Here is a 24,414-nt window from a genome sequence, read left to right on the forward strand (position 1 = left end):
AATCAAGCAACTCTGTTTTAGCGATACTGATGGAGTTATGACGTATAGATAAAATATATGGTGACGGAAAAGTGAAAAGTAGCAGGAAATTCGAAGTAGTTCATTATTCCATTAGGTTTGGATGCGGGCGTGCGACAAGTTCAAATCTCCGTTCTTTTGTTGTCCCTACCTGTTTCCATTTTTATTCGAAATTGCATTTCGTGCAATTAGTTCGTTTGTGCTTAAAATTATTTTATTTTCTCGATAGAGTTAATTGCATGAAACACTTGTATCTGTGGATAAAAAGTGAAACACCAGTGTGGCGTTGTAGCAGTGAAACTTGAGACGCTAAAAACAACCACATTTCAACGACAGCTACTTTTCAACCAAGAACACAAGCAAGGTATGGATATTTTTTTAATATTTCACGAGATAAAAGTACTGTAAATACTGGGCGGTTAGCTTTTAAGTTAATAAAAGCAAAGTGGATCATCACTCATTTAGATGTTAACGCAACAATGCCGGCGATTGTCTTGGAGACAATAAGTTTCGAAAGCTACACAAACAATTCTTGTCCCAGTTAAGCTTTTAAAATGATGTAGGCAGCGAAAATGGTAAAAGCTTTCGCCAAACGAAAAAACAGGGGAATAACTACTCCAATAAAAAGCAAACCAACTAAATGATTCAAGCTAAGTTGGTGCAATGTTGGTATTAGCTCGGCTGGGAAGCGCACTAGGGTTGCCTTAGCCATTTTAAGGGTACTTGGTTTTGTTTGAAAGTTGCCTCGCAGCTAGTTAGTGATGAAGTGGGCTGCTTCAAGGAGTCTCGAAGCACCGCGCCTCGAAAAAGAAACAAAATTGTTTTCCTTGGAAAGTGGTAAAGTGCGTAGTGCGAGCATTCGAATAAAAACATATTGTCACCACAGTAAGGGCGCAGTGCTTGGACTTGTCCTTAGGATTTAAACGAATTTTGAATCATTACAGTTTTAAAAACAAAAAATGTGAGATAATGTTATAGAAATAACTGTAACTTTGCCTTATGCACTTGTACAACATAAACAAGCAACTCTTAAGACACGACTTATTCTACTGCTATTTCTACTGCAATAAGTGTCGGGTACAAACTAACCCTATGTTGCCAAACAAATGGGAAACCATTCATACAGACGTACTCCTTATTGTGAAAACACGGAAAGCACAATTTCGTGGGAAACGACCTAAGCGAAATATTTACTCCTTTGATATGTTGTTACTACCCTTATCTTATACTACAGTACTAACAACCAATTTATATTTCCCAGCCTAAAAAACATGCTTTGAATGGCAATTTACAAAAATAACACGCTTGTTAAACAACACTTGGAATTATGGTTTACCGTTTTTAAATATAGATTCTTTATAAGAATAGTTAAATTTTGTTTTTTCCTCTATTTTTAAAGCCAAATACACTGTTTTTTCGCTTTTTAGCATTGCTATTTTCTTTTTTTCCCTGTTGCATTTCGGAACACTTTGATGTTTTTGATTTCTATGAGCTACTCTATATGACTGGAATATTTAATAGCAGTGTTTCCGTAGAATTAAGTCCCGCAGTTACACAATTCACCCCGGTGCCGATGTCTAGAGCGCTGCGATCGTCTTATTATCATCTATTGTTACGCAGTGGGCGGCCATTATGATGTGACTGAACACTTGTTACGTCACAGTCTCGATATTGTAACGATTGTTACATCACGGACGCGGCGTTTTAATGGGCGGTGTGCCAATGCGCTTTTCGATTATGAGTAAGTTAACGATTGTTGATTTATTTTGAACGAAAACATTACGCAGCTTGAAACTGTATGGGACTGCTCTCAGTTTTATTTTCAATTTTAACCTAGGCCTCCCTTATTTTCATTCTCCAATAAATTAAGTGTACTAATAGTACATTGCAAGTGAAGTTTTAGTTTTAAAGAATGTATCACCGCTTTTTGGGTAAGTACATGCATATTCAGAGTAACAGCAAAAATACGCAAAATGTATAATTAAAAAAAAAATGGCCAGAACTCTTTCTGTCGGAGGACCTTTTATTTTTATTTGCAAAAATGACATGGTAGACCTATTGCAAACCCTAATTCAAGTTTAACATGCTTTTATATCCCAAAATTTATGAATTGCTAAAAAATACTAATTCAAAATATAACTCACAGGGCTAAAAAAAATGTAAAATGGAGATTAATCGTTTGTAAGATAAAACGGCAAAAAAACGCATTTTATCAGAGTTAGAATTGTAAGGTGGTAGTTTACATGCATATTTAGAGTAACAGCAAAAAACACACAAATTGTATGATTTGAAAAATAGATAGAACCCTTTCTGTCGGAGTTGATTTATTTTTCTTTTAAATTAGGACATTGGTAACTCTATTTCAACCACTAATTCAAGGTGAATATGCGCATGCATTTCCAACATTTATAGAATGCTAATAAATACTAAACAAATATACACACGTGTCTTACAAAAAATCTAAAAAGGAGATCAATCGTTTGTAAGATAAAACGGCAAAAAACGCATTTTTATCAAAGTTAGAATTTTAAGGTGGTATTTTTGTTTATAACGTTCCACATATTTTAAAATTAAAACGTATCAATACGACGAACATTAAACTCGGTTTCAAATGCTGGAAAAAAGTTTCGATTAAACCGCGTATTGCGAGCCACGGGTGAAAGTTACCTTGGACAAATGCAATATCTTAAGCCAGGTTGGCGACTGAATGCGCCAACGACATATGCGTGGTAATTCTGCAGACAGATGTAAATGCATAATCAATTTCGGAGCACGGAACTGAACCGGTTTGAGCACCAATTAACTTCTTATATTACCGTATATTACGTTCGCTTGCTGTCTCGTTAAATATTTATTTTTGTGAGCTTGGCGTACAAATTTTATTTTTATATAATGCGAGGAAAAGCATGGACAAAGCAAAGTGAAAGCTGACAGTTTTAACACGATTGTTAATTTACTGTGTTGGTTAAATCACTAAAGGATGATTTTTGAATCTTGCGAAGGTTACCATGTGTTTGGTTTGAAAAAATAATAAAATAACATTTCCTGGCCAATTCAAAACGACCTTGACAATATTCGTAAATTGGCTACTTTACCATGACCAAATACTAAATTTATATCACTTGAGAGTTAAATTTTAATTTAATTTGCTTCAATACGCCTATGATCAAAGATCTTGATTATGCCAATCAAACAATATGAATAGAACATAAGCCACCGAGGTATACGAACTTGGAAGAAAGTTCAAGGTTTATCACACCATCTGATCCCTGACCTTAGTTTCGAAAAACCGATTCGACTGTCAACCGACGGAGCTAGTGATCTTATCTCTTTGCGGATCAAGTGGAAAATAATTCAGCGGGAGATTTCGAATGGAGCTATAGGATTAACTAAACGGCAATGATATTCGATTAAAAATTACGTTTGAAATGTTTCGCCTGCAATTACAGTTTAGTGAGATAACTTCAGTAATTTTGGTGCTACAGTAATTTTGTCTACAGAAATTTGCCTACTAAAGATTTTTTGTAATTTAATGAAGAAATCATTAACTGCAGTGTCGCCTTGATGGGTTTTTACTTTTTATCAGTTGTTTTCGCATCAAGCGCTACGGTAGTGTCTTCCAACAAAAAACGAAAACAGCATAAAATATTCAAGACGTTATGCCGTAAAAATTCTCAAGCAATCGCTTTAAACCCGCCAGGTAACCACTCCTATTACAGTTTCCACCGCAAATATCATTTTATAGGCTCGTTATCACTTCGGGTTAATGGCACAGCAATAGACCGACAAGTGCCCGGTATCAATAATGCAACGGGGTCCGGGGCAATTTGCAAGCTCACTCGAAACCCCGTGTAGCCTGTGAGCAGGACACCTTGTTAAATATTTAAAACCAATTAAAGGCTGTTGCCAAGTGAGCTTCGCACATGCACTACTGCCATCGATTCCTAGTTAGCGACACATGCATTAGGACACTTAGTCAATTTTGTGCGATGCTAATCGCCTAATTTTTTCCCTTTTTACCTTCCTTACATTTAACTTTAAAAGTTTTTCTGAAAGTTTTTAATTACTTTTTTTTCATTAGGTTTTTGGTTTGTCATATTGTTCCCGTAAGGCTAATTTGTTTTACAAAAATCATGGTTAATAGTTTTGCAACACAGCTCGTTTATTTTAAAGCGACTCCTTAGGCTCAATTGGCGAATGCGTAAATGCCAATTCGGCCCCTTTCGCCTTCCTAAGGGCGGAGGTAATCCAATAAGGCCCGGGTCCGATTCTAATTATTCCGCGATATTGCAAGCCGGAGTGATTTAGTTTCAATTATCCCCAACAGCGAGGATTTGTTAAAACACCAAACAACTGCGATCTGACCAAATAACCTATTGATTTCTTGTGATTAGGCATTTGAGATTGGGAGAATATTGTCGCCATATTGGAATGCCTACATATTGTCCTGGCGAAATGGTTAACCAAAAATATATCTTTTTATTTGGCACGAATTTGATATGTAAATTTAACTGTGAACACATATAAATGAAAAATATCATCTTTTTTATTGTCATATATAAAAAATATTAGATTTTTTTGGAGGGCATCAGACTAAATTTATGATAGCGTTGAATTAAAACTATCGTTAAAAATATCCGAAACAATTTAAACATTAATTTAGAACAAAGTCAATGTTCCTATAATTTGCTTTACATTTTATGCAAACAATATTATTATTTTTACCGCACAAGAAAAGTTGAAAACACCTCACACTATAAAAGGTTGTTTCGTTTTCGTGTCAAATTTATTAGAGGGGGGCTAAAGTAAACGCAAGACCGCGTCACCCAGCCGGGGTCGTCAACCCACTTACAAGGGCGGCATAACTTCGGTCACGGGCACTTGCCAACAAAATACTTCCTTGTTGAACCCAATAAAGGCTGGCGACGCATATATACACAAGTGCTTATAGGGCCACAATGCATTAGGTGTAAAAGCTATGGTTTTCCAACTGGGGTTAATGATGAACGCTGCGGGAATGGAAAGAGGAAGCAACGCAAATATAAACGAAATCGTTTCTTTTAAAAAATGTGTTTGCTTATATATTAGGAAAACTTTTACTTTGGTGATTCGTCGTTGTTTGCATTTTACAGGGTCAACTTTTTACCACTTTTGTTAATTTTTCTACCGTAAAATCGTGACTATAAAACTTTGCAGGCCCTAATTTTGACGTTTGCCGCTTTTCAGGCTGGACACCCACTATACCCACAGTTTTACTTAAAAAAACTTGCGACATAACATTTTCAAAAATTATATGTTGCTTAATGTATGTTTAGTTAAAAATGAAGCTGGCGTTTGTATTATTTTAGATTATTTCTATTGCTTTAGAGTCCGTTCTGTTTTTGGTGGTACTACTTAAACAAGACCGTAAAATCACCAAAATAAAATAAATAAATAAATCATGTTTTCTATGTCACCAAACATGTCACCAAAAACAGAGTACAATATAATTAACCATGTCGTTTTAATTATAAGCTGAACGTTGTAGCTAAAGTATAGCTTCTGCCGAAAGTTTACACCAGGAGAGCGATTTTTATCAATGACTATAAGCTTGTGCTGTGATTCTAACAGTTGCAGTTTGACAAGTTTTAGTTTCGACGCGTTCGCCAATTACAAGGACTCGAAAGGGATTAGGTCGCCTCGCTTTAAACTTGTCTGGCAGCCCTGACAGCGCTAATGAAAGGCGATGAGGTTTAAGGGCAAATGGAACAACCGGCTATTTTCACCCTTTTCGGCACTCGTCCTGTAAAGCCACGTGTAATCGGATTTTAGCTGGACAATAGTAGCCCTTGCGTTGGTCATTATGCCATGTTTGTTAACACTAGTTGGGTTTGAAAATTAGATATTGTTTAAAAAGGAGACGTCTCATCTAAGCCACATGTTACTCAAGTAAAAAAATGCAAAGGGTGGCCAGTGCTCTTTTTAAGTCCAGTCATTATTTTGTAGTTAAATAAATGTCAAATTCAATTTAAGAAAAATTATTGTAAAATAATATGAAATTTAAATAAAGAAGTGAACGCTAAATAAACCAAACGATTGTCTAGTTAAGTTTTCGTAAAATAACGTTTTTGGTTGCGCACAGTATATATATATTTTTATATTTATATATTTTTCGGACTTCGAAGATCTTTTTTTATTTTTCTAATTTGACCATAGTAATGACGTCATTTGGTTTTGGACCGGATCGCGATAATTTTTGCTCGAAATATCGGGCATCGGTATCGGGATAAAATACCAAGTATCGGACAAGTCGATACTTTAGATGAAATATTTGCAACCCATTTAAAATTTATTTTACAATCACCAAAACCAAATTAAAAAAAAGGTAAAAGTTTGCGTAAAATCTTTCCATTTTTAACGCATTATTATGTTTTGCATTCTGTAGCGATTTTTTTCTGCCAGCGAGTTCGAATTCTGTTGTTGCTTGGAAACCTTTGCAAGGGGTGTGCATGCGATTCCGTTCCGCTTGAGTAATCTTCCAGAGCGCCTGTTATGTGATACGTTTGAGGTTGCGCCGGTTTTCTGTGCCCCCCAAAAAACTCGCTTTTTAGCCAACGAGGGGGTGCGCCCGAAATAGTTGAATCGCACCCAACAGTTGCGGATTGATCTTGAGAGAACGTTAATTAACCAGGAGTCAATATTTGGACTGAAATTTCGAAAAAATGCCCTCTGACGCTTTTGACTAATCGTCACTGGTTGGGAATTGAACGGAAGAAAAAACACGCCAAAGTATATTATGAAAGCTAAAATTTTCTTAAAACAGGAACAAAATTTATTATAAAATTTATCATTGAAGCTCGTTTTACTAAAACTATCATTTTCACTCTTTTTAGGTTCCGTAGCAAAATGTAAACCGCGTAAATTTTGAAAGGTAAAATATTATTTAAAAAAATGAAATTCTCGTTTTTGTTCGCTACTAACGAAAAGTTATTTAGTTTTTTAAAACCATTGTATAATTATGAAAATCCTCTTTTGTATAAAACGAAATACGAAGTTTATTCAAACGTTTTGCAATCCTCGAAATCTCGTCAAACTCGCACAACAAACATACAGATGTACAGGAAGTGTTCTCTTAATCCGTATCGCTGTGGCGTCGCGCCGGTGCCCCACAGGTCGGGATTACGCACAAATACCGTGAAATCTCTCGCACGCCCAATTGTAAGGGGATATTTATTCGCAGCGGCGACGCGGCGTCCAAACAGTGGTTTTACAAGATCAATTGATCGCCGCTTGCATTGTACACCTGACGTCTGCACCAGACAGACTTAAAAACACGCATTAGTACTCATTATTCTGGTCAACAATGCGAGGGTGGCGTTTAAGTCCGGCCCATTCGCGTAAATATTTTCCTTTATCGAACCGTTTGTAAATGTATATAAATATTGAAACTCGAAGTTTAAAAACTCAAGAAAAAACCAGGATCAGTCATTTTTTTAAATATAAATGTATATAATTGACGTATACGAACGGACATACAGTTAGTAATATCAGAAGTAAATATAGTTAGTAGCAGCTTACGCCCATCCGCTTTGCTAAGTTAAGTATAGTACTCGCTCCTGGTTCCTTAACGATTTTCGTATGGCACCCCGGGAACCAGTTTTTAAGGAGCTACTGTCCCTAAGGTTCCCTGTCAGGCGCACACCTTGTTTATGACTGAACAATGAGGCACAGCAACAGGCTATAAAACATTCATCGTATCAATTCTCCTACAAATTAATTGAATGTTTATCTTTCACGCGGTGCAGTGTTTAGTAGATGCACCCATTGACAAAATTAGTGTTTTTTGGTGTACAAATTTATCGGTTCGGCTGTGTACAAAGCCAGCTGTAGAATACAGGAAATGCGTGTGCTCATTTGCGACCGATTTCTGCAAGAACCCTTAGTCCGTGCAAAGTGCCACGTCCTGCGCCTTACATTGCGCATATGGCGACTGCTCATGTCGCAAAAGAAGGTGCCGGAAAAAGCTGTGTTTACTTTACACTTGCAGCGAGGTTAGCGCCAACGACGACTTTACCGCCATCTTTGACTCGTGGAAATCTACGCCACTTGACTTTTTACAAGTCCCTGCCGCCCCTGAGTTCTGGCGGCCAAAAAATATCCCCCATTAATAGGCTGATGTTCTCAAACTTACGTGTTCAATACAAAGTACGTCGGGAAACAGTATTTTGTTGTAAAGGGAAGAATAATACCCGACACAACTACATCTGCAATTTTTATAATCTGAAATGTGGAAAGTTTATTGTTCGATCCATTTTTGTACAACCCAATATTGTTAATCAGTGCGTTGTAACCTTAATCTTTTTTTTTCTTTTTTTAATTTCATATGTTTTTATGAATGTTTGTCTCTTTTAAAAACCCAGTCTCATGAACATGTATAAAAAGGTTTTCTATTGAACTATATTTTGCGGGTTAAGAGAACTAATTTAACAACTAGAAAAAATCACCAAAGCATCAACGTTTTCAAAAAAAATATTTGTTTTGTAGCAAAATTGAGCTTGTCATTCCTAATATATGACGAACATACCAAAGTTATCTGTTCTGTTAGCCTGAAAAGGTTTGAAAACATTTTTTTTCTCCCGTCTCAAAAACAGAAGTCTTCCAACAAAACTTCTTTTTAATTTGAGTTGTGCGCTTGTGAGAAATGCCCTGGTTTCGTTTTGCTTTGTGACAATCAGGCAAGGGCAGAATACTTGTTGACATCGCAAGGACCAAGTCACTTTACACCAGATGCGTTCTTTACACGCGAGCACGACTCTTGGCGGATCAGAGAGGCGTAGCGGTCATGGGACAGAGCCTTTTGACAGTTGTCACTTGATACATTGAAGCAGGCTTTGGGTTAAAAGCGGCGGAACCGAATTTTTATGCATTTTAAGGTGTTTCCGCATCTCAGAATACGGAACACGAAAATTTGGTCAAATGTAGGTTTATTTTAATGCGTTTGAATCAACGTCCTTCAATTTATTTTTGTACAACTACAAGACAAGTATTTTCGCGTATGCCATCTCATTTTAAAAGTGGTTGAGTCTTTGAGCAAACGTCACGTTTTTGTAGCCCCTGTCAATATCTTGTTACAGCCCTTTTTGCAGCTTGAAGTTTGTGCTAATCCGTATCACCGCAAGCCTTGTCTTTCGCCGCCTCGTCAGTTAACACGAAGATCTGTGCGATAGGATATCCGGGCCTTTAGCATTCTTGCTTAGGTCGTTTCGGAACTAAAAGTATTTACAGAACGTCGCTCATAACTCTACGAGTTAAAAAATTACTGCTCACTTTTGCGTTTAAGACTTGCTTGATTGACTCGGTTTAAAAGCGCGGTGCAAATTAGTTGAACTTGATCTTTCTTGAACAAATATTTGAAAGACCGCTTTCGTTTGTTTTTTTACGTAAAATCCGGCTTCGTTTTGAGTCGTTTGCCACTTTAAAACAAAAACGTAATCAAAACCTTTCCATTTTTAGTTTAAAACACATTACAAATAAAGGTTGTAAAAAAAGGGTTGTTGTATACACATCATATGAACAACTGTATATGTAGTATACGTAAAATAGGAAAAATCTGGGACAAAGTGGAAAATTGTTCAGGTTGGTATTGTCCGCAAACTTCGGTATCCGACTCATAAATAAAAAAAGATTATCAATTTCAGCAAAAAAAAATATTTTACGCGCATATACAATTATACATGTTAAGCAAACGGATGAAATGCCTTTACTTTGTATAAAGGCACGTTAAATCACGCGCTAACCAGATTAATCCCAATCTCGTGTGAGCAATGTTTGCATTCGTGCATTTTGGCAAAATCGCCCGACTCCAACTCAACCAGCCCCTGTTTGACATAACCCACTTACCAGTGTCGCATTTCGCTGGCCGGGCGATATTTATCGTTTGCTTAAGGCCAATCTGCGTCGTATTTAGGGGTCGGAGTGGGGCTACTTAGGGGTCAATCCCCGCGGTTGGGGCCCCGCAATTGTTTCATCTAGCGTCCCGTGACAGGCGTTGGTTTGCTACACAGCCTGGCTCGAATTAAGTTGTCCGAAACTTCGCCGCGATATTTGCGGTGAGATATCACTTGTAAAGTTTGCAACTTTTAACTGAAATGCAAACCAGCTTTTATCGTAAATCAAACATTGCAAAGTTTGGTGGTTTTGAAAGCGTTTGTTTCATCTTTTCATGTAGAATTGAAACTACATCATTTGTTATCAATACCAACAGGAATTATTGGGCCTTTGAAAAAACTCTTTTAATACTTTTCGACACCCACTTTGATTATAAGCTATCTAAATTATTTAAAAAATTCAAAGTAACAAAAAGCATACCAAGCAAAATAACATGTAAAAAATCACTTTTTTTTATCTTGCAGGCTGGTTAAATACAAGATGACGTTTCGCGTCACTGCGACGGTGACGTCATTGTTAGTGATGTCACTCGCTACTACGTCATCGGACGCGTCTGGAACAGTGAGGAGAGTGATACATTTGCCAGAGGAAGCGCCTATAGGTGGGAAACCTTGCTTATTCGTAATTTAGGTCTTAGGGTGTCTAAGGTGTTTTGTTTCTTTAAAAGTTGTTAGTTGTTACTTACCGGTTTGGCTTTAAGGTGAAATATTATATTAGGACAATCGCAATGGCTTTCTAAATAATTATAATTGCTCTTCCTAGTATTTTGTAGTGTAATATTGACATGTTTTTGTTTTACAGGCCATTTTTTATAAACCCTGTCAGATTAAATATGCTTATATAAATTATTTGCTTAATTGGAAATAATTAATATTTGCTTAACAGGAAATAAGTTTGCAATTTGACTCAAAATGGCGTCTCTTGTAACCAACAGGTGCGACAATAGCCAACACGGCCGAGCTGCTTCACTTGCTCCCGCGCACTTCTGACTTCCAGCTCATTAAGCAACAACTCGTGACGTCACCAAGCTATGACTCGGAGGCTCGCGAGCACCGCAAGTGGCTGGCAGTGGATCGAGCTTCGGGAGCGATCACAGTGCGCCATCGCGTGGACAGAGAAAGGGAGTGCGGAGACTCGGAAACCTGCCTTATTCGTTTGCAGGTTGGTTGCAGTTAAAAGTTGGTTATGTTTTTCTTTAGCAAAATAGGATTAATAAAGAAAAACAAGAAATCCAGTTACTGCTGAATACTTGCCTGACGGAGGTCTTTAATCGTAATCCCTTTAAGTAGTATCCTGTCATTTTTTTCCTAGGTAACACCGGCTTTTTTATGGGTAGTAAAATACTAAAATTATTGCTTACACTGTCACCACTTACAGTCTTACATGTTAGACAAAAAAGTAAAAATGTTGGCCTACTACCGACGCGCACTCTGCCCCTACCTCCAAGTGGCGGTACCGCTTCCTTAGGGGAGAATAGTTGTTCTGAGGACTGGGTCCGAACATTACTGACATATCAGGCATTCTTGGCCTACTTTTTGGGAAGAAAAAGCCACTGCACTTTCACCACTTGTTTTACCTTACTTTCTTTCAGTTAGTAAATAAAAAAAAAAATCCAGCCACTGATGTTTTTCATTTTAATATATGATCGTACATCTATAGTTTCTTTAAAACTTGTAAACTTTGCTTATCTTTTCTTATTTGTCTTAAACAAGTTGCAAAATCTCTAAGTATTGCGAACACTTAACAAACAAGTTTATCTTAAAAAAACGACTTTTTCAAGTAGATTTTGATTGATTTATTTGTCTTGAACAAGTTGCAAAATCTCTAAGTATTGTGAACACTTAACAAACAAGTTTATCTTAAAAAAACGACTTTTTCAAGTAGATTTTTGATTTGATTAAATTCAAAATTAAAGTAAAATGCTATTAATGGTTTATTTTTTAAATTAATCAAATTAAATATATTGTACATGAAGAATAAAATTTAAAATGTTACATTTTCCTCTAGATTTTTGTCGGCCAAAGGCAGAAGCTGTTAAGTCTTGACGTCATTATCGGTGACGTCAACGACAACAAACCAGTGTTTCCAGTTGAATCAATCGTAGTGAACATATCGGAATCGGTCAGGGTCGGGGATTTTGTGAGTCTGGATCAATTTATGGCGAAAGATGCCGATATGGGTAAGTTAAAAACTTCTTCTTGTAACGAACACATTGCAGTCTTACTTTAAAATGAGTTGTTCGTATCAGTGAACCGCGATAACTTTGTAACGTTTGTTTTCACTCACTTTAGGGATTTTGTTGGTCTTTAAATTAAAGTAAATTGTAATGTTAAACAAGAAATGGAAAGAAGTGCATACACTTTCAGACAAAAAATCGCGTTGGGTTAAACATAAGATCTCCCACTTTATTTGTACGGTTATTTTTAATGAAAACATGTTGTAAGGTAAACAAACGTTTCGACAACTAAACATGTTGTAAGGTAAACAAACGTTTCGACAACTGCTGCTGTTATACTTTTAGTGACATACATCACGTAAACTTTAATTTACAGGCAACAATTCGATGATATCTTACTCCGTGAGTCCAAGTAAACAGTTTGCCGTGGTACAGTTTCGTGATGAGATGGACACGCCTCATCTGCAACTCACGATAATAGAGCAACTCGGTATGCATTCACATGATCTTTATCTTGGGATTTATGTCATGAGACTCATGATATACTTTATTTTTTTAGCTTAAAATTTTGCATAATAATTCACATTATGTTTCTTTTTTCGGTCGTACAACATTATTAACGTAATATTTTAGCTTTTAATTGTACATCATGATTTTTGTGATCTACTCGCTGCATGATGTACAAGTTGTACATCACGAGACTTTTATCTTTTATGAAACTTAGTGGATGTTCTATTGTTTATATATACACACTTAGCATAGGGTTTGTTTTAATTATTTGAGCAAACATCCATCTTATTAAAGCGATTTATCAAGTTGAACTCTCAACATTGTGAATTTCGCAATAATAGCAGCATCGAATAATGAACCCTAAAAGTTTGTGAAGTAAATTGTTTAAACAGCGACCTTAAATTTCGTTTGAAGAAAACAATTTGTTACTTTCCAGATTTCGAAACCTCGCCCTCTCATCGTCTTGTGCTCACCGCTAAGGATGGGGGAAAACCGGGAACAGAGAGCTCGGTTCCGCTGATGGTTCAAGTCCAGGATGAGAATGACAACAGGCCAGAATTCGAGAAACAGGTTTGTGTGTTGTAAATAAACCACACCGATATATTTCCATAATCTCGAGCTACCCTTTCTCTGAGATTTTTAATTAGTGTTGATGCTTGAATTAGCCACTTTACTTGCTTAATATAAGGCTTGAACCATACACATTTTTTTATATCAGTTATTGTTACTTTTAACCGTTCTGGTATCAGATTTTAAACATATACGTTCATTATGACGGCGACAATGCACATTGTTTTATTGGAATTTCGACACACTGCTACTCACATCGAACATTAGCTTAACATCGTACAAACCTCTCACCATCCTACGTCATACACAATTTTAAACAACGTCATCCACCAGGATTACGTCATCAACCTTCGCGAGAACCTTCCCCCTGGTTACGTCATAACTCGGTTGAACGCCTTCGACGCCGATTCGGGCGCATTGGGGACCATCCGCTATTCCGTGTCCCCCCGGAATAAGCCTCAGGCGCGACACCTGGTGGAGGTCGACGCCATCACTGGTGACGTCACACTTGGCGAGAAACTCGATCGGGAGAAACACGACGGGTGAGTCGTCGCTCGGGGGCGGTAGAAGTTGTTTTTTAATGAATGGGTTTTTTGAAAATAGACCGAACGTTTTTTACGTAATATGAATATCAAAGCCCTAACACAAGTAAGTATCATTTTTAATGTTTTGAATAAATCTTAAGATAATGGTTGGAGGTTGTAGTCAGACGTAGAATGAATATGAAAGCCTATAGCGAAGTTAGGTAGCATTTTCGAACGTTTCGACTAACTCTAAATAAAGATCCAGTTTTTTTTTAAATAGAAGTGGAGCACGTCGTTATATTTCGCTAGCCACACGAAATTACGAAGTTTATTTAAACAGTTTCCAATCCCTAAAAATCTCTTCAAACTCGTACAACAAACATACAGATGTTCAGGAAATGTCCTCCTTATTATTTTGATATTCTTATTACGTTTTACTACAATCGCCAACCATTATGCTCTAATCTAAAGTGTTTTGGTTTCTAAAGATATTGTTCTGATTTTTTTAGTTGTAAACCTATTATACTAAAAACATTAGAGTTTCAATATGAAGCCGAAATATTAAATTAAACTGAAGATGAAATAAATATTATGTTTTTGAAAGAGTTATTTATTCCTCATTAAAATAAGTAGATTTTCGGAGTAGTTGAAGTTGAGTTTTGTTTTTTAGCCAGATTTGTTTTTTCAGATTACGCATTCTTATCGAAGCACGTGACACATCGCCGACCAATCAGCTCACGGGAGGGGCTTGGCTCATTGTTCACGTCACAGATGTAAATGACAATTCGCCGGTGATCAGCGTCAGTTTAATTCCTCCGTTCAACAAAAATACAGGTAATCAGAAACAGTAAAAATGTAACTTTTTTTTTGTCAACATAGTTTAGAATGTTAATTTATATTTATATTAGTAAATCCAAAACTCTTTTTAGTAATTATTATTTTATAACAGTGTTTTAATGACTTAAGTCAAGCTTAAGTCAATGTCTTGACTTAAGTCGTTTTGGTAAAATGACGTGGCTTGGACTAAAGTAATTAAGTCAAATGACTTGGTTTCATTCAGCATTTTATTATAAAATTGAGCAATTCATGACGTAAAAGCATTAGGTTGCTACATTTTGCGTCCTTGTTATTTTTTTAGTTGATTTATTGCCCATAATCAGACGATTTAACCAATTTTAAAGATTTATCGTTTTATTTTGAAATCAGTGATTCAACTTGGAGATGACTTGCTCTAATAATGACTTGACTGGGAATTTTTCTTACTATTTTTTGAAGACGTGACTTGGTCTTAAGTTATTTCACGAATGACTTGTTAATAGCACTGCTTTATACTAGCTGCTGAAGCACATTTTGCTAATGCCTATCCTGCCTTTTAAATGTGACGTCATGATTTATCTCCAGCCTACGTCAGCGAAGACTCCCCTGACGAAACGATTTTCGCTTACGTCACTGCCAGTGACGTTGACCTTGGCGAGAACGCAGAGGTCATCATGACAATCAAGTCGGTCACAAAATCCCATGCGACAGAGGCCGACTCCAGCGTTGAGGATGTTTTCTCGCTTAGCTCGGCTGGACTGCTCGGGATTAAGAAGAGCTTGGATCGCGAAAAAACGAGCGGATTCACAATCGTCATTTCCGCTTGCGACCAAGGGGAACTCCCCAGGTTAATAAAAAGCTTTATTTTTTGCTGTTGGAAAATCGTTTTGATTTGGAAATCAGGTGGCACTCTTTAACGACAAATTGTTTTAAAAAGAAATGAAAGCAATTAAAAAACACGAAATAGAAGTACAAGCGGGAATATTGATTTGGAGTACTGAGCTAAAACTAAAAGCGCGCGTTTAAATTGAGCAGAATTTATTGTATTGCGCAGTTATTTAAAAAACTCTTCAAGATTTTCTTAACTCTGACAAGATTTTCTTCTTGATAATGGCAAGTTGTTCAAGAGTGTTGTAGTCCTCCTTTAACAAGTTGAGTCTGATTTATTAAACAATACGACTCATAATTACATAAGACTCGCTAAAAAATGGTTTTAATAAAGACTTGCGATTGCGCTAAGTTAGAATTTAAATCTTCTAAATTCTTCTCTTGTTGATAAAATGTTTATCAGTTTTAAGAAAATTACACTTGACAATAGGCTGACATATGACGTCATAACATGCAAAGGAGTAAGAACATATAATAATAGCCCCCAAAATAATCTTAACTAATTAATAACAATTTAATAAACGGTAAAATAAGATTTTTATTTTTGTCAGATGTTCGTCGGCTTCCGTTAAAGTTGTCGTCCTCGACGTAAACGACCACGCCCCCATTTTCGTCCAATCAGAATGGCTGGTAAACATCGCGGAGGACACGCCCGTCGGGAAGTTCGTCACAACGATTGAAGCGATTGACAACGATTCGATCAACTCACCAGCTCTAATGTTTGAGGAGGTGTGTAAAAAAGTAACAAAAATAGATTATCTTTAAAATAGGGATTTGTAAAAAAATTAAAAAAAGTATCTTTAAAATGGAGGTTTGTAAAAAAGTAAAAGAAAAGTATCTTTAAAATGGAAGTTTGTAAAAAAGTAAAAGAAAAGTATCTTTAAAATGAAAGTTTGTTAAAAAGTAAAAGATTATCATTAAAATAGTACCATCTTGGTAAGCAAATTAAGTTATTATGAACACAATACACTAAAATATTTTTTATTGGTAATTTCAATAAATATGATGTTTTCTTTTTGACATTCTTGTTTTTTTTTTAAATGTTGCAATTGGTAATTTGAAAATTTAAAATATCGTCGTTTTTACTTCTGTTTCTTAACCAACCCCGTCTGTTTTTCAGGAGAGTGGCAAGATAATGACGTCATCGAACGGTGACGTGATATACTCGATTGCGAACGGGGACGGCACTTTCTCGATCGAACCCCACACAGGAAGGGTGAACCTGGTGCGTCCCCTAGACCGAGAACAGTTGGATGAATTTAAGGTAAGAATTTATTGTGATGATATTTATTATATAGCTGATATTACCAGCTATATATATTGTTTAGTTAGAAGTGTTATGTGGTGTTATAGATTTCGTATTTTGTCGAATCAATAGTTGTTGTCGTATACCAATAGTTGTTGTCGCATTTTGTCCTTTGAACAACGTTTATTGAAACATTTTCATTTTTTTCGGTTTAAGCGTCCCTCGTAAATCTTAGGCAACAGTCCGAAATATTTTTTAAGGTTTTTGTTTTTAGTAATTAAAGTCTTACGAATGCACTACGGCTTAATCTGTAAGAGTAGTACAAAAATCTAGGAAGGTAAGTATTTCCGTATTGGTTCCTATCCAAGATGTTGTGAAGTTTTTGGTCATAAATCCTTGAAAAACGTACTTAATAATATATAATCAAAACAAATTTCCCGAAATTTGCGATTTACAACTTACACAATTTTTTTTTTTAGTTAACGATCGTAGCTCAAGATGCCGGTCGCCCGGTGTCGCTATCGAGCTCTTGTGAGCTCATAATCAAAGTGAGTGACGTCAACGACAATCACCCATTGTTCACGAACCCCCCTGAAGACAACATGACTGTGTACGCCACAATTCTGAGGGATGACATTGTAATGCGAATTCAGGTCAGTATTATTACTTAACATAGCAATATATGTAACCTTGGAACACAATACACGATGCTTATGTCACATTTAATATATACAAAAGAGCCAGAACATTTGATAGATTTTCTGAATGTCCTAATTGCACATTGATCATTTATTATTACCAGCATTGTAAAGGTTTGATTTTGCCCTCCAAAACAAGCTTTTATACAAAAAGATCGTTGTTTCAAGAGTTAGTTTACCAAATGAAATAAAACATCAGCCTTATGCGTGCACATACCTCTGTATGAATCACAATATGGTGAAGTGTACATGAGATGATATAAACGCTACACCCCTTTTTATACCCCACCGCATGGGACAAAGAGTATTTCTGTTCCGGATTGAAAATATGTTTTTATTACCCAACCACCAGGCGATAGACTACGACAGTGGAGCGAGCGGATTGGTCGATTTCGCGATCGTATCCGAAGACGGGCTCGCGAAGTCGCGCGAAACTATGACGTCATCTATATTTATCCTGGATCCGACCAATGGCGACCTCCGACTGAATATGACGTCAGATGACAAGGAGGAAATGCTTGGACCACATCGAATCACAATTGAGGTGAGATTGTTTTTAGTATCTTAAAATCAATGTATTACTTGTTTTGCTTTTTGGTTTTAATTTGTTTGTGTTTTGGTCAAATAAAACTTGTTTCACTTTTATCTTCTTACCTCGTTTTTTTTATTTAGCTAAAAATTCCAAAATCGTTGCGATTGCATTTTAACATAATTTCACTAATCTTATTTAGTAAAATAGATTACTCGCTGTTCATTTTACTACTGCATTTTTTTGTTCGTCCTAAACTTTCTTTATTCAAAGTAGAAAAATACTCCTTAAAGCAATAAATAACACTTCTCAATATTTAAACGTTTTTGTAGTACAATACTTTGTACCATATCAACTTATAAATTTAAAATTATTGGATTTATTTTTTCAACTATTTGCAAAACACAAAATATAAAATCGAAATATTTGTACACAGGCACGTGACCAAGGCTACGAACAGCTAATCAGCCTACGTCATATCAACGTCATAATCACCGACATGGTTGTCCTGCCAACCCTGGCCCCGCCTCCCGCCAAAATTGCCGCGACTTCGACGTCACACATCGTGATAATAGCGGCGCTCGCGTCATCACTTGTCCTTCTCACAATCGTCATAATCGTCGTTTATTTGAGATGTCGACGTCGCAGCAAGGTAAGGAAATTTTTTTTGGGTTGAGTTGTTTTCACTTATATTGCACTTCAATTTTAGTATATATTTTTTGAATATAAAAAATAAATTTCAAAACGTTTAAAATAGTACCTAATTCTGTATGGGCTGCGGTATTCCTATAAAGACCTTAATTTCGAAATAATGATCTAACATTGTAAAATGTGCCAAATGTGACTTACTTTTGGTCGAAGATAATCGCTATTTTTTTTACAATAAAATAAACCTTTTAGTCTTCTAATTTAGGCTGGCTTGCGGAGATAACTCATAGTCTATTTGTGATCAAACTTTCCGATTTTTGCAACCCCGCCTTTTTTATTTTTTTTTAATGTTTATAAACCGTTTATTACTGCGTTTAAAGCAGTATAAACCGGAAACATCACGTCCTATATGCTCTGTTTGAATTGCAATCGAATTTATGTTTTTTGTTTTGTTTTTGTTATTGTAGGCAAATGTACGCCTGCATTTTGCAATAATTCCAAACCAAAAATCAAATTAGCCAAACGATCAACAATTTATTTAAAAACCTCTCTTCAGAAAATGCGCACCTATGCTTGCCACGAGGTGTCGCCCGAGGACCAGAGCGAGTGGGGTCGCGCTTCAGTGAGCAGCCTACGTCACAAGTCGTACGAGGAAGCGCGCCGGAGCGTGTCGAGTGACGTTAGCGAAGGAAGCAAGCTGTGGGGCGAGCGAAGGAACGACTCGGTGCTTACTACGTCACATACTGACGTCACTAGCGCATCGAGGAGTGACGTCATAGCGAGCAGACATCTGAGGTCGTCGACGCGGAGCCTGGGAAGGGCAAATTCGCACAACGTGTCTAAGGTTGGTGATAAATGTATTATTCTAAATACAGGAGTATTCCGTTAGTGGTACGTGGTGCAGTCAGGCAATGTATTTCCTCACCAATCTTTGTGTCCGTATTTGTCTAATTCTAAATAGGGTAATCAGGTGGCACTACATAAAGACAAATTACATTGAATTCTCGTCAAGCTTTCGCACAACCGTTCTCCATCAGCTCAAAGTAGAGATTTCTTGAAAAAAAGAAAAAAAGTTTGAAAAGAATTGGGAAAAAAAAAAATTATGATTGATATTTTACACTAAAACTTTTATACAAAAAACCTCGTATTGAAAAACAAATATCTCTTAAAATTTGGCGTGTTTCCAAAATGTTTCTGCACATTTACAGTGTGCTTTGAGACATTTGACAATTAAACTTTCAATCATAAAAACTCTTTCTCTTTTTAACAATGTGCTCATTTGACTTAACCATGATTTTTTTTTTCTTTTTTCTTCTGGATTAGGTGTCACTGGGAAAGTACTTTCTTTATTTAAATTAGTTCAAAGTAGACATAGCGAGACAAAAACGAGTTTTTTTCTCATTACAGCATTTCCCCGAGAAGCACCAATCAGTCCCCCATCTTCTGACGTCATCGTCACACGATGGCGATAGTGGGCGAGGTGATAGTGACCCGGATGTGGCGAGTTATGAAGTCAACTACGATCACGGTAAGTCGACAAATGCCATTGTAGATTTAAATATAAATAACAATACGGTTCGAAATAAAGGACGGATAATGCCGTTGTTGGCAAAAATTATCACGTAATATGACTTGCTTTAATTATTATGCCTCAAAGCAGTTTGAAGATTATTTGCTTTTATGCAGGATGTGTTGTTATTTATCTACCAACCTTTAGTTATCGTAACTTGGTATTGTTTTTTCAAGAATATTTATAAGGCATTTCCAAATTTTCATAGATTATTCAATTTAATTTACTTAATATTGTAATAGTCGACCGTCATGATGCCGGTTGTGTACGTTGTTCAGTAATAACGTTTAACAATTTCATTGATATTTATTCTACCAACTTTTATTTGTCATTAATTATCTGGGCCGAAAATTTATTTTCGGGACAATATCTTGTTTTTGTCGCTACTCTTTTTTGGTTTGCTTTTTTGTCCGAAGCCTTATAGAAAAAGTAATTTTAAATTTTCAGACATGATGTAGAAGGGTATGTAGGTGCGATTCTGAGGTTTAGAAGTCTGTCCCTAGGGGGCCTCTGATAGGAGTCTAAAACACTAAAAATGTGTGGTGACGTCATCGTTTTATTTCTTTTTAGCTATCTAGTTTGGTATTGTTTTTTAAGGGCATTGATAGGGAATCCTAAAATTTTGTAGTAGTTGACCGTTATGATAACGGTTTTGTACATTGTTCACTAAAAACGTTCAAACAATGTTACGCACATTAGTAAAACTACTTCATTTAGCTTAGAAATAAATGTCGATTTTATTTTTTCGAAGATTTGTCCCGATCTCATTTGTCCCCCCGAAACACCCCTGGCTCCCCCCATGGGTCAGGGGTCAACACCCCCCAAGCAGGAAGCAGATGCACCCCACAATGCCTGAGGTACGGACACAGCGACACCTGCTGGATGCCCCCTAACGGTAAGATTTTGTTTTATGTTTTATTTGTAGTTGTTGTTGTTGATTTTGATTTCAATCGTTTTTTGTTGTTGGATATTTTGTTGGTGGTAAAGTAAACAATACGTTAGAAATAAAGGCAGCTTCAAAATTAGTTCAAGTGAAGGAATTCATGAACAAACGTTGCAAGGCCGTTTCGAACTTTTTTCTCGGTACATGTACAAAAACAAATCGTAAAACGACTATTCTTTTACTTTGGAGCATAATGGTTGGAGATGGTAGCCTTGTAGAAGTAGGATGTCATTTTGAACACTTCGAATAACTTTTTATTTTCAACAGAGTTATTCGAATGTTCAAAATGATACCTACTTTTCTATGGGCTTTGGTGTTCTTATTGTTCTTGTACTTTACCAGTTTCACCAGTTAAATCAACTTTTTTGTGCAATGCTTTATGGAAATGCCCAGTGGCTGTTGGATATCGTTCGAAATATTTATCAACATTCATATTTACATCAATTGTAAAGTTGTTCTTTGGGCAAAATGTTTTCAGAAAGATTGCTCGAATAGGTTGTCGAAACCTTGGTACTTTAATAAAATTTTTCCAGAAGAACAATTTTACAATTGAAACAGTTTCTGACAGCAACAGGAAATTTATTGAATTTGAAGGACTGAATGGAACTGAAGTTGTCTCTATTTAAACTATATTGATCTTGTGGGAAGAACAATTTTGCAATTAAAACAATGGCAGACAGCAACAATATATTCATATTCATTCATTCTTGTTTTTTGTTTCAGACTCGGCCCCCGGCAGATACCCGGCTTACGTGGACAACAACAACAAGTCTTCACTCTACGTGCAACTCTGTCCCATGCCGCAGGGTCACAACAATCCCGAACCGCAGAATCCCTCACTCCAGCCGATTCCCGAACAGCGTCAGATGCGATACTTCTGCTCCTACCCGGCCTCCGAACTTAGCTCCATCTACTCCAACGTCATCGCGCCCCCGACCCGCCTCTACTCCCCGTTGCGTCATCAACTGGTGACGTCATTCGACCAGCACCAGGCTACATCACGACTTAGCCCAATATCGAGTCTTTCCTCGCCGGTATCGAGCGTAAACCAGCACCCTGAGCGAATTAACCGATGCGTGACGCGGCGTGACGTAGCCCCTGATGACGAAGCGCTGACGTCACCGCCGACGTCACCGAAGCGCAACCCGTTGGTCCGGAGCGCGTCGGCCGACTTTCTGAGCGAAGGGACATCGGCGCGGTTGGAGTCCAATAGGCGGGAATCTGAGGCGCGGTCTCCCGCGTCTGATGTTCAGAGCGACCGGTCTAAGGTTTACGGCAGCGTCAGTATGCGAGAAACTGAGGAAATCGTGCAAAACATTGAGAAGCTTTTGGAGTCTTAGACCGCGCTTTGTGTTTTATTTTGCTTTTGTTTTGTTTTGCTGTCGTTTACAATCATTAGAGCGCTTTTTTATAGCTTTGTTTTTTCTATAACATGCTTATGTTTTTCAGTCTATTGCCCAGTGCTTTAGATCAGTGCTTCCCAACATGTGGGTCGCGACCCAGTACTAAAGATGCAGGTTTTATGTAACTGTATTTTTATTTCCAATAAGTTGCTTTTTAAATTATTATTTTTAAACAATTTGGTCATATCATATGGTGGGTCGCCAATAAAACTTGCATTAAAAGTGGGGCGCGAACTAAAAAAGGTTGGGAAGCACTGATTTATATTATGTCGATTGCTGCAGGCATATTTTAGTAATCCAAAAGATTGTCCTTTTTATGTTTTTTAACGTAAGGTGAAAAATGTTTTAAAAAATGACAAAATGTTTTAGAAAACCTGCTTTAGTTTTAACACATCTTTTTTGTTTTTGGATAACTTTTTTGTCGCATTGTGACGATTGCTTCAATTTGTTGTAGGTTTTTCATCGTGTTTTCTTGCAATATAAATTGCTGCACAACGCGAATTTGGTGAAAACTTCTGTCGTAGATCAGAAATACCGATTGAAGGAAACTATGTGGTTTGAAATTTAGCTATACAAACATGACATAATGGTAATAACAAGACACGTTTCACTAAAACAGCAACAATATTTTTGACACGATCCAAAAAATCATTCTACCCATCCACCGACAAAATAATTATTTTTCAGCTCGCTATTATCTTTATTGTGTATGCTTACAAAATTTCAGTAAAGAAAACTGCTTTGCCAAAGTTGGATGTTATACTACTGTATGTTTCACTAAAATATGTCACTTCAGTTTTATGGACATGGTTGAAATCTTTAGGAAAAAGGCTCTAGTAAAGAAACAAGAGTTTTATGTTAAACGGTTGACAGAATAATGAAAGATACGTAATACAACCCTACATATGTGTTAGGCAAGTTTGATCTAGCCTTCCTGAAGCTGCTTTTGTCCAACTGAAAGAATAACACCAACTTTTTGTCGGTTTTCCCCGAAACTAAAAAGCATGAAAACCAAGCCTTGAAATAAATGCTTTCCATTCCCATTACAGGGAAGGGTGAAAACACAACATTCATTAAGCTCTCGTGAATTCGATTGCGGAACACTTTTCTCCCCAAAACAGGGTTTTGTGCGACTGCAGGCCGTCAACAGAGCGAGCGTTTTCTGCGGTAAACACTTTTGCCCGCAGCCAGCACCTCTCTCCTGGTGCTCAGCGATGCGTGACCGGCGCAAACATGACACGTGACACCAGGGCTCGGGTTCTGGTTCGTCACACGTGACCTGGCAAGTGTTGGGTTTGGCGGAACCGAGGCCAAATCGCGAAAAGTCTCGTCGAGAGGAGTTTTTTATGTTTTCTTATTTTGACCCCCAAATTTTATTGACCTGTTGTTTTATACGCCGCTGTAGAGATTTCGGGCACGGATGAAATATTTTAAGTAGAAAATGTTACTGGGCAACGGTAAAATGGAGTTCAGCCATAAACCTGTCAAAACAGAAAAACAAACCAAAAAATTAAACCTAGTGCTTCCATAAAAATTTGGCTTAATGCTTTTTTATTTCTAAAAATATTGATTTTTTTTAGTTTTAGGAGAGGATAACCGCCAGAGATTTCGGCAAAAATATTCCTAGATGCAAACTATTTATCCTGTTTACTTGAAACAAAAGGCAGCTGACACCACAAGACGTCTATTTAGCGCTGATTGTTAAGTTTTTTCAACTAATTACCTCTTCTCCACGGTGGGGTGGCATTGGCCATGCTTTTGCCACAAAATCAATCATCAGCCATTCGAGAAAAAACTTAGAGTTTAACCCAAAACAGCAAAGGTTATTTCTTTACAAGTTTTCATTCTGAGTCAGTTTGCGAAATACTTGCGGCCAGTTTCGAAACGTTATGAAATCCTTATTTGGAATAAGGTAAAACGTGCTGTTGAAAGTGTTTCAAAAAAGAAG

General features: G+C 36.8%; 1 protein-coding gene across 1 annotated transcript; it reads left to right on the top strand.

Annotated features, from left to right (window-relative positions):
* Positions 1 to 245: 245 nt before the first annotated feature.
* LOC146133659 (protocadherin gamma-B7-like) lies at positions 246 to 22,958 on the top strand. The gene is made up of 18 exons (XM_083397281.1): positions 246 to 382; positions 10,410 to 10,540; positions 10,874 to 11,106; positions 11,953 to 12,124; positions 12,498 to 12,611; positions 13,068 to 13,201; positions 13,535 to 13,743; positions 14,414 to 14,559; positions 15,127 to 15,388; positions 15,981 to 16,158; positions 16,550 to 16,693; positions 17,155 to 17,328; positions 17,726 to 17,917; positions 18,339 to 18,554; positions 19,107 to 19,394; positions 19,958 to 20,078; positions 20,872 to 21,015; positions 21,787 to 22,958. Exons 2-18 carry the CDS (start codon positions 10,426 to 10,428, stop codon positions 22,401 to 22,403), a joined length of 3,459 nt encoding a protein of 1,152 aa, XP_083253407.1. The 5' UTR covers positions 246 to 382; positions 10,410 to 10,425; the 3' UTR covers positions 22,404 to 22,958.
* Positions 22,959 to 24,414: the final 1,456 nt, after the last annotated feature.

Source organism: Ascidiella aspersa, chromosome 9 (assembly GCF_963924565.1).
Source record: "Ascidiella aspersa chromosome 9, kaAscAspe10.2, whole genome shotgun sequence".
NCBI classification, from domain to species: domain Eukaryota; kingdom Metazoa; phylum Chordata; class Ascidiacea; order Phlebobranchia; family Ascidiidae; genus Ascidiella; species Ascidiella aspersa.

Excerpts from the sequence above, each read along its gene's own strand:
- LOC146133659 (XM_083397281.1), top strand. The coding sequence starts at position 10,426 with ATGACGTTTCGCGTCACTGCGACGGTGACGTCATTGTTAGTGATGTCA. Across the intron at positions 15,389-15,980 it reads GACCAAGGGGAACTCCCCAG|ATGTTCGTCGGCTTCCGTTA; the intron begins GTTAATAAAAAG and ends TATTTTTGTCAG. Across the intron at positions 19,395-19,957 it reads ATTCGCACAACGTGTCTAAG|CATTTCCCCGAGAAGCACCA; the intron begins GTTGGTGATAAA and ends TTCTCATTACAG.